The 10,668-nt window shown below is 44.1% G+C and overlaps 1 protein-coding gene across 5 annotated transcripts in view; it reads right to left on the bottom strand.

Moving 5' to 3' along the window:
- Positions 1-528: 528 nt before the first annotated feature.
- The window catches only part of chd6 (chromodomain helicase DNA binding protein 6), a 92,878-nt gene continuing 82,738 nt past the window's right edge, over positions 529-10,668 (bottom strand). For 3 of the 5 annotated variants that reach the window (XM_014340234.2, XM_014340235.2, XM_014340233.2), the window contains exons 37-45: positions 9,560-9,881; positions 7,702-9,237; positions 7,462-7,613; positions 6,814-7,077; positions 5,324-5,962; positions 4,899-5,138; positions 4,574-4,714; positions 4,200-4,304; positions 529-3,641 (exon numbers count right to left, since the gene is read on the bottom strand). In XM_014340234.2, coding sequence (XP_014195720.1) covers positions 2,379-3,641; positions 4,200-4,304; positions 4,574-4,714; positions 4,899-5,138; positions 5,324-5,962; positions 6,814-7,077; positions 7,462-7,613; positions 7,702-9,237; positions 9,560-9,881 — 4,662 coding nt within the window. In that variant the 3' untranslated portion in view covers positions 529-2,378. The remainder of the gene's footprint in view (positions 3,642-4,199; positions 4,305-4,573; positions 4,715-4,898; positions 5,139-5,323; positions 5,963-6,813; positions 7,078-7,461; positions 7,614-7,701; positions 9,238-9,559; positions 9,882-10,668) is intronic. The other 2 variants (XM_005942767.3, XM_042228755.1) reach the window with 2 other exon arrangements.

Genomic DNA, 10,668 nt, shown 5'->3' with positions numbered 1-10,668 from the left:
CACACACACACACACACACACACACACACACAATGGAAAGTAAAAGACCACACGGAAACAGGTTAACATTCACAAAAAGACATTGTGCAAAAATAATGTTTTCATATATGAAAACAAAAAGAAGTGAAGTTATACGTTACATCAGAAACATCTGACATTTACCCCCAAAATACACACCCTGTCGTGAAAAGACTGAATAAAACCAGCAACTTGCATCCTTTTAATGTACAGTACAGTCTGTTTGATACAGAAAAAAAAACTGGGACTAAGCTCTATGCAAAAATCCTCTGCGCATATGTCAAGTATTCTTCCCCCTAATGGAGGAACAAAGTAAAGACAATGAAGAAATCAATGGTGCGCTTAAAAAAACAAAACAAAAAAAAAAAATCAGCAATATACAGCGATAGATTTACATATTTAGAAACTCTTAGTATGAACTGCTATTAAAATTAATGTGAGGGGGGAAAGCCAGAGTGATTCATACTACTACCATATCCCTCCTCTCCCTATTTTATCTGTTCTTCATTCTTTAAAAAAAAAAAAAAAAAAACTAACAAAAAGAAAAACAAAAAAACAAAAACCAGACTGTTCCCTTTCCCTGGACAGATGATCGACACAGCACAGGTAATCTCTTTCTGAACACACTAAGGAGAAAAACAGGAAAAGGACAGTGGGGGGGGATGACCGACTGATGCTACAGGTCATGATTGTAATCATTATGCAGCATCATTTTGCACTGTTCCTGATGAGATGCTGGTTACCTGATTTGTTGTAAGTAAATGCAATTTAGGACTTGATGAACCCCAAGGGACAAAAAAAAGAAAAAAGAAGAAAAAAAAGAGCACCTTCTTTTCCTCTACTCTCCCACAGCCCTCCTCCCCACTCCTGTGTTTGCAAGACAGGATATCACATCTACCTCCTACTGCCCCCTGGTGGCCAGGATGAGCGTAGGGTTGATGTTCCTGCCCTTTCATGTTTTCTGATTAGAGCTAACCACTTGAGGGGAAGGGAGGGAGGTGGGGGTCTCCCAAAGTGACTTTGTGACTGAGTTAAAAAATAAAATTACATGAGCTAATAAAAGTAATAAAACAAATGAATCTCATGATTGTTCCTTGCCTTTAAAAGAAAAGCAAATGAGAAAGCATATGCCTAAGCCTCTCTTGATAGTTGTTCGGAATTTCTGCTGTACTGCTGTTGTGGGAATCTGGATTCATCATCTAGTGTTCACGTTAGACTTATCTTTGTGATCTACTTTATGGAGGAGTTACTGCAGCAGTAACACAATATTAAGAATCATATTAACATTATAATTAAAATAAAATATGCATTTAAAGCATGGAGAACTTGCAGAATATCTTAAAGTTAGGATTTAACATTCGTGACTGGGATGGACTAACCTGGCTCGTATTTTGTGATCTTCTAGTTAACATTATTCTCACAATTTTGTTAACTTTATTAGATATAAAACTAGTAAAGACAAATTAATTTCTTCTAATTTGGCAGCCTTTTTAAATGCACTAAACATACTTTTATTCAATGACGCCCACAATCATATCAACGTGATTTAGATACATTTCAAAAGGGCTACTCTCTAAAATCTTTGTGGGTCTGTTGTGTTTCTGCAGCAGACACTGGCTCTTGCATATTTAGATACTTAGGTTGTTTTTTCTGTTACTATCAACTAGGAAAAGGTGTTTTAGTGTCATATCTGAATGACTGTTCTCCTTTTAGATTAATCTAGTCGGCATGAACATTGAACATTGCACGAATTTCCCTAGATTTAGTGGAGTGTGTCAAAACACAAGATTTAATCGCTCCCCCGCATGAGCTTTTCAGAATTTCCAAACTGTGGTGAGAAAAATAACTTCGGAAAAACCACTTCTGGCAGCTGTGCCCCACCTTCCCAGCCATCCTTGTGTCCATACAAACCAGGTGAAAACCAAAGCTGCCTGTCCACCTTGGCTCACCTTGAGCCTAAAACGGTATCAATACTACGGTCAGAGTTTCTCTTGGTCAGGCTAGGTTGCATTCGCTGTGTGTTGGGTGTGTTCCTGTTGAGAAGTATCCCTCCCGACTCAGTCTCAATGGAGAATGAAGGAGAACACTACAGAGAGGATCATTTTTTACACTAGTTTTCTTTGTATACAATGAATGAGTGGAGAGGGTGGGTGGGGTCTTGGTATATAAACATGACCGAGCTGAATATAATCGTCATCATTATTAGTCATCATCATAATAAAAGTCTTTACATGGACATTGACTGACAGACACGGCACAAATTTTACACTGTTGCTCAGCTGAGAAAGGAGAGCAACAAAGGAGACAGGAGGAGAGAGCAGGAAGTGGGCTGTCCTTCAGGCCTCTGCAGTTCCTCTCCTCTATGCATCCTCTTGTTCCACTTGTCTCTGCTCCTCAGTGTCCTGCTTCTCCTCCTCCTCCTCCTTTGCCTCCTCTCCTGTCTCCTCCGATCTTTTCTCATTGTCTTCTGTTGCTCCCTCAGTGTGGTCATTGGAGTCCGGTTCCTGGGGCTCTGAAGACCCACCCTCTGCATTCCCCTGCCCAGTCTGGAGCTCGTCAGCTGGAGTTGGGTCTGGGTCTGAAGCTGAGGTAGAGGGGATGGAGGGAGATGAAGAGGTGCCTGGGTGGGAGGTACCACCAGCCTTATCTGTACTTTCTCTCTCCTCTCCATCTCCAGTTGCTGCCTTCTCCCTCTCCTCTTCTCGCTCGCCTTCTTCTCTTCCTCTCTTCTTTCTCCTCTTGGGGCTGCCTGGAGAGCTATCAACTGCACCAGGGGGCATGGCTGGAAGTGCCATGATGCCACCATGTGGCAAGAACATGTGTGGGTAAAGCAAACCGTGGGACATGCCCGGGATTAGGAAAGGGTTGAAGGTAAGATGGCTGCCAGTGCCAGCTCCAAGATGTGCAGAGCTGAGGTGGGCCCTGGTGGTGGAGGTAATGATGGCTGCTGCTTCTGCCGCTACTGGTCGTTTGTTAGCCTCTGCAGCGCCTTTCTCCTCCCGCGTCCTGTCCTTTTCGCCACCAGCAGCAGGGGCACTGCCCTCTCTTTCTGCAGGCGTTGTTGAAGAAGGGCTGGCCGCCTCAGTTGCAGACGGTGCGGTTGTCGTGGTGACCTTCACAGCAGACGCTGAAGAAGAGGAGGAAGTCGAGGAGGAGGAGGAGCTGGGATGAGGAGAAGGTGGCGGTGGCGTGTGTGCCATCATGGTGCCAACGCTGAACAAAGCATGCTGTGGGATTGCAGCCCCATGGGGGTGCGGGATTCCATGCAGCATCATGGGTAACATACTCAGACCATTCTTGGCATCTTCGGCAGACCCCCCAGCTCCTCCCGCTGAGACAGCTGCAGGGAAACCATGCGGGAATCCAGCTGCCATAATCCCAGAGATGGGAATTCCAGGGATACCACTGCGGAGATTTTGCATGGCCACCATGGAGTCCATGCTGCCAATCAAACCACCATTCATGAAGAGAGGAGGACCGAGACCCGGTGAGGAAGAATCCGAGACGGACAGGAGAGGTTTAGGCATTTCGCTGCGAGGTCGACGTCCACGGCGGCGGGAGCTTGGGTCCTTGTTGACGGGTTCTGTGAGGATCCGAGAGAACTTCCCTTCAGGAAGGAAACCCTGCAAGAGGAGGCCATGAGACAACACATTAGTGCACAAGAACAACTGGAACTGACAAAGTATCGCAGGTAGAAGAACAGCCATAGGAAAATTCAAAAGGACAATTAAAATCATCATTTTTTTTTTAGTCTTTCACTGGTCTGACACTCCTGTTAGAGTAGAGATGACGCTACATCCCTTTCCAAATCTACTTGCTTGCATACTTGCATTTTTAGTTTGGCACCAATTGGTTGTTTTAGCATGAAAACTATACAACTAACTGAATGAGAGTGAAATAAGTTTCAGCGAAACAGATTTTCAAAATTTTCAGGGCTTTCACAAAAACATCCTAAAAAATGGCAGTAATTACAACTCATGCCTGATTCTCTACATCAGAAAAAGATCTGTAGCTTCTTATGTCAGCTTTCTGCAGTCTGTGATATCCTGCTACACAGGCTTGATGTGCATGGCATTTCTGAGGAAATGTTACACTTGGGGCTCGTTGTCTTTTACAACTGATGTCAGAGAGGGGCAAAACACACCCTGTTGACATCCAATGCTACACAGTATCATACTCACAGAGTGTTTGACCACATCAGCCCAGTCTGGAGCCACATAGTATTCCGAGTTGGCATCCAACCATCTAGAGAGCTCCTTTATGGCCGGAGCCATAGCACCACCAAGCTGCAAAGTAGGAAAACCAGCACAGTGTAGTTGCAATGATATCAAATTGTATGTAAGCTTTTTCTAGCTTCCCCTACTCAAAGGCAGCCTGTATTATTGGTGGACAGCAAAGCGCCACCAAACTGCAGCAAAGGAAGCAATAACACAACAATCCTTCTACTTCCCATGGCTGAACTTTCATTGGTTCAGTTTTATGTTTTAAAATGAACACTTTTATTTGATTTTTGTGTTTCATGTATTTTATATGCGTGTCTGTGTGTGTTTTCTACCCTGCGTCCAGTGCCGCGGTGCACAACTGGGACCCTCTCCTCCCCCGTCAAAGAGTTTATATCCAGCTTGGTGGGATCTTTACAGCGATGCCTCCTCTGTTTGGGACGCTCTACAAAACCATGCAACAGACCTGCACCAGACTGCACAGTAGCCAGGGAGGGTAGATGGGGAAAAAGGTTGTAAGTGCCAATTAATCTGAGCATAAAAGAATAAGTGCTCAACTGTAGCCTCAGCAGAGGACATTCCAATACAGAAAAGGCAAAATATAAAGAATACAACACAGCAGGATTTAGAGCATTACAATCCTAGAAATCCTCGACTTACATGAGCAAATGCCGGCAGATCCATGGTGTAGCCTGGATTCTGTCTCAGCCACTCAATTAGACCTTTGCCGGCTGCCTCTCTGTCAATGGCCACAATCTCTGGCTGAGGAGGTGTCTGGGTTGGGGTGGGAGTAGAAGAGGAGGACGGTGTGGGAGGACCTGCAGGTCGCTCTGAGGGTGAAGGAGATGGCGAGGAGGTGGAGGAGGAAACAGAAGAGTGGCTGATCACCTCAACCCGGCCCTGTACATGGAGAGACAGACACATATAGATAACACAAGCTTTACTTTCTTCTTTCTTTTTTAATCAACTTTATCTTTTGTTTTTTGTCCCCAAAATGTTCTCGGTGGGGCTTCTCTTTCACTCTGAAGTAAGTGCAACTATTCTAAATGCCCTTACTCTGAAAAGGCCCTCCTCCCTCTACCCACCTGTGATTCAGGGAGGTGCAGTCCTCGGCTCTTGGTGAACTCAGAGTACAGAGCTTCCACATTTCTCCTCCTCCCTCTCCTCCTCCTCATTGAATCATCTCCCCTCAGGCTCCCGTTAACTATTTGTCCTGTTACCGGATGGATGAGCCCCGCCTGCAGAATTCCGGCCATGTCGATTCCCACGGGGCCTGGCAGCGGGGCCGTGATGGGAGGTGGCGGTGGTATCTTATGACTGCTGCCCGCACCAGCATTGAGGTGGCTGATTCCTGGTGCAACCACAGCTTCATTTGTTCCAATGCTACTCGTGGTGCTTATTTCTCCTGAAGACTTGGTCAGATCTATGGCTGCTTCTTGCCAGCCATTTATCAATATGGCTCCTGTACGGTGAGAGGGCGGAGCAACCACGGGTGCTTTATCACTACTGGAGCTTGTGGTAACAGCAGTGTGGCATGACGATGCAGATTTTCCAGCTAAAACCTTGGCAGCTGCCGCAGCAGCGGCTTCATAGTCGAAAGACCTCCGACCTCCTGCTCGTTTGAGCTCAGGGAGGAAGGCAGGAGCCACAAGCCTCTCCTGTAACAGAGGCAAGGAGGTAAGGCGCCAAGCTCCGCGCCCGCATGCGCCGCCCCGCGGCATGTACTGTCAGGGTGGACAGGGTGGGTGAGGGGTAGACAAGAATGGGAGAGAGATGATGGCTTTATTAAACATACATATGGACTGAGACACAACACAGTGGCGGCTGTCAACTAGACCTGGGTAAAACTGTTAGATATTTAAAATGTTTTTGTTTGTTTTTTTCCTGAGAGTGAGTGTGTCATCTTTGGATGCTGCTTCAGGCACCTGACAAGTTAACTTGTTTACATCTGAAAGTATGAGACACAGAACAAACAGCTCATAATCCATCTGTTCGCTGGCCTATGGTGTCAAACATTTTGTAAACAAACCTCTTGGTTTAAAAACGCTGAAGGCTAAGCAGCCAGAATATAAACTCAGAGCAGAGACACAAATCTGGTCATTATTCTCACTCTCGCATATATGAAATGTGTCTTTATAGATATATGACAACTTGCCCAAGTCTAATCTCCACATTTATATTATCAACAGTACACATTACTGAGACAGGAAACTTCACAATAAGCAACAAAGCAATGGTGTGGATTAGAGGTGCCCAGTGCTAATAGTTTTATTTATAACTATTGCAGTTATATTTTATATAGAACATAACAATGAAGAGTTAAGGAGACACATACAAACAAACAAAATCTTTAGCAGAAAATGAAAAACTCGGTCAGACTCATGATGCATTTTGCAAAGACCTGGTCAGTCAGTTGATTATAGTCAGTCTAAAGTCAGCCTTGTTAGCACTTTAAGCAAACTGGGCACAACTTGTATGAGCCATGGCATGGGAGAGATAAATGCTGACAGATGACAGATACACCGATATGTGCAACAAAGGGAGTTAATTTATTCATTCACTCTTCGAGTCTCACCTTAGGTAGTCTTGTGAGAGGGGGAGGAATGGAAAATCCCAGTGCAGGATTCGCCTGCTGCACCCTGGCCTGGGTTGGGACAGAGCCCGAGGCCGTGGTGGAGAGAAAACCTGCTCGGTGTTGGTGGTGCTGGGCTAAACTGTTGGCCAAGCAGGAGTTGGCAGCCAGGGCGGCTGGTGAGTCATACTGCTCGCTAGATGAAGGCCACTTCCCCTTAAGGATGGCGTGGCAGATGCTGTCCAGGCGGTTGATGATTACTCTATCCTACAGGGGCCATAAAAATAAGGGGGGAAATTAATTAATAAACACGAATAACTTAATTTACAAGAAGTGTACCAAGTGCCACAAAATTTAGCTAAAATGTAAAACTCATTTTGTCTTTTCAGACTTTCTAAGCAGCGTCAGCACTGTCCTCTAAATGAAAGCAGTGAAATTGCCGGTGAGAACTCAAAACAGGGTATTTTTGCTTCTAATCGGCAAAAACGAAAACATTTTCCTGCAAAAGAGGAAGAACAGAATTTATAAAAATAATTATTCTAACTTAACTGTTAAAAATGTTTTAACCATGGGAGAATCAATGTCTACTCTTAAATATTTTGTAAACACATCACTGAGAATGTTACAGTAATAGTTAAACATATATTTTACCTTTGGCCACTCAGAAAATGAGTACAGCGCTTTCTCCTGTAACAGCTGAGCGATGGTTGGCTCTCTGGTTTCATGAAGGCTGTCAGGAATCTCACACACTGAAATGGGAGCTGCAAACCTGGGGCTGGCAGAAAACCCTTCGACCACAGGCACTGTGCAAAATGGAAATGGGTTAAGTACAAACAAATGAATTTAAGTGTGAAAGGTGAATTAACTTCATGAAAGTCTCAGCATCCTCACCGGGTGTACTGGGTCTCTCCTCCTTTACTTGGCCTTTCAACTCTGCACTTTCTGAGGTTTCTACTAGGCCATCATTCTGCTCAAGCTTCGGGGTCAGGACTGTGCTATCTGCCTCCAACATCTCGTGTTTTGTCTCAGTTTTGACCTCAGATAACGCTGTAAACCCAAGGACCTCTGGCTTGGCCTCAGGTTTTATCTCAGAACTTTCTGGGTAGCTTGTGAACCCCAGACCCTCAGCCTTGGCTTCAGGCTTGATGACAGATGTCTCAGGAAAAGCTGCTAACCTCAGGTCTTCAGGCTTTGCCTCGGTCTTAAGCTTAGGACTCTCTGGATAAGCACTAAACCCCAGAGCTAATGGTTTGACCTCTGATTTGACTTCGCTGCCACCTGCATAGGCTACAAACTGCAAAAATTCAGGTTTAGTGTCTAAATGCTCTGGCTTCATACGAAAGCTCAGATCTTCAGGTTTAGTCTCCAGTGTTTCAGGTTTAATCGGATATTCTAACTGCTCTGCTTTGGTCACCAATCCTTCTGACTTTACGGGGTAGGAAAAGAAACTGGTGTGTTTGACTTCAGAGCTATCAGGGCAAACAATAGTCTCTGTCTTGGTATCTTCAATCTTGACTGGTAGCAACAATTGCTCTGGTTTCTCCTCACCATCGGGTAAATGAGAAAATTTAAGGTCAGATGGCTTTGTGTCGATGTTGTTCACAGGCAGAGTTGAGCCCATTTTGATTTCATTTTGATCGAGCAGGTTATCTTTGTTGTCCTGATCAAGGGAGAATTTTAGTGCGTTATTCTTACAGTCTCTGCTGCCATCGGGCAAGTTCAGGTCTTCGTCTGAACCCTTGCAGTGTGCCATAGAGGCTTCATTTTTGGCTTCCTCCATGCTGTTGCTCTCTCTGGTGGTTTCAGTAGAGTTTGATGGTTGTGTAGGGGATGACACAGAAACAGAAGGGCAGGAGAGCTGTCCAAATTGCGAGTAAATGCTACCCAACTCCATCTCATTGGTTTTGACATCTAGTTGTTTCAAACCCTTTTCTTCCTCCTCATCACAGGGTTGTACAACCGGAACATCAAACGGAGAAACATTATCCTCTTGCCCTTCGGAAATCTCATCTACCTGATCTGCTAGATCTGTGCGACCCATCAAGCTGCCCTGTCTAGACTTTTTTGGAATTCCTTTCATTTGCACAAACTCTTCAGTTGTGTTGCACATCAATGCTTCAGTGTCAAGAGAATTTTCAATAGACCGTTCCTCCACCGTTTGGTACAAAATCAACCCCTCCACCTCCTCCGTAGGCTCTTCAATAGATAGGCTGCCCTCCTGTTCGAGCTTTCCAAGATAAGAGTGCACGTCTTGGGGTGAGTCCTTTTTATGCTCTGCTTGGTCAAAGCGACCCTCGAGGTCTTGAGACATTTGGATAAAGACTTCCTTCCTCTCGCCCTGTTCTCCAAGGGCAGACTCTGATTCTATCCCTTCTAACTCTGGCACTTCCATGGGTGGATTCAAAACTCCCAAACTTTGGTCTGCACCTGCAAGCAAAAAACATTGAGATGTAATGTAGGGGACATAGCAGTGGTTGGTGTTATCTCTTTATTTTTTTATCCTCAGATTGGGGCGTAAAACATTAGACGGTTTAAAGTTATTAAGAGGCTTTGCCATAGTGTATACGGCCTAAAGAAATCTTAAAACATCAGGACATTTCATTAGCAACTGATATAATTTATGATATATTAACATGTATGTATGACAGCAACTTGTACATCTTTACAAACTGAATATTTGTGATCATTCCTGAAAAAAAAAAAAAAAAGTAGGTTAAATACTATGCTCAATATTTTCCCTTTGACATACCTTGGTTTGGATTACATTCCTCTCCTTCCAGATGTTTGTCTCTTTGTTTTTCCACATTCTGTTCCAAGGTCTCCCTTGACAAGTCTTCAACTTCTTCCTCCTCCTTATCATCAAACTCAAAGCCGGTACTTTCCTCCCGATCATCTCCATCCTCCACAGGATTAGTCAGGCTCTCAGAGACATCAGAGTGCCCCAGTCCATCCTGTGGCTCATGGGCAGTGATGTCAGACAGAGAAAGTGGAGGAGGGGGTACGTACGGCAGAGGAGGACTTGCTGACAGGTCCGTGTGATCTGCACTCGGTTCTTCATTCACACCAATGTCCTGGACACAAAATATAAGTGTTAGATTTATTGAAGCCTAAATGGCATTGCTCATTTTGGCAATAATATAATACTACTGATTATTAACTTTAGTTTACTTGTGTAATGATGGTGTGATCAAGTCGCAGCTTTCCAACATTTAAATTGATTAAAAAAAAAAGAAAAGAAAAAAAAGAAAAACCACACACACACACACACACACACACACACACACACACGAACCTATTCACCGCTGCAATTAAAAAAATACTGGCGACACCAGTGCTACCCCTCAAGCTCCTAGTAGACAACCTATGGTATCAATTTGAAAATTCTACATCACCTTGTTTTCAAGTTATCATATTCACGAGATTTTCAGAAAACTTGACCTCTGACCTTGAGGTCGAGGTCACTGAGACTCAAATTCATCCCAGATTTTTAATCAAAACATTTGTGAAATGAATTTGAAACTCCTATGTCGCCTTACTCTAAAGTATTACATTCACAAACTCGCGTGTCCATGCCGCCTGCAGGGTGACAACAACATGCCATCAGCCTTTTACGGCTGAGGGGTAAAAAAGGAAAGATGTAAATCGCACGATGTGAACCTAATCTATAATGAACATTTCCAATGTCATAAAAATTAACATGCTATTTTTTAACATTGATGTTAAACTGCAGCTAAAACGGCCATCTTTGAGAAGTCTTTCAGAATTTTCTCTCAATTATCACAATTTTTTTTTTTGTGCAAACTTTGCAATATTTTTTCTTCTATTCGACTGTGCAATAATCACTGTGCAATAGACTCA

Source organism: Haplochromis burtoni, unplaced genomic scaffold (genome assembly GCF_018398535.1).
Source record: "Haplochromis burtoni strain Fernald_Lab_line unplaced genomic scaffold, NCSU_Asbu1 Contig_347, whole genome shotgun sequence".
Taxonomy (NCBI): domain Eukaryota; kingdom Metazoa; phylum Chordata; class Actinopteri; order Cichliformes; family Cichlidae; genus Haplochromis; species Haplochromis burtoni.
The sequence above is the reverse complement of the archived record's forward strand: the minus strand, read 5'-3'. Positions and strand labels throughout refer to the sequence as shown.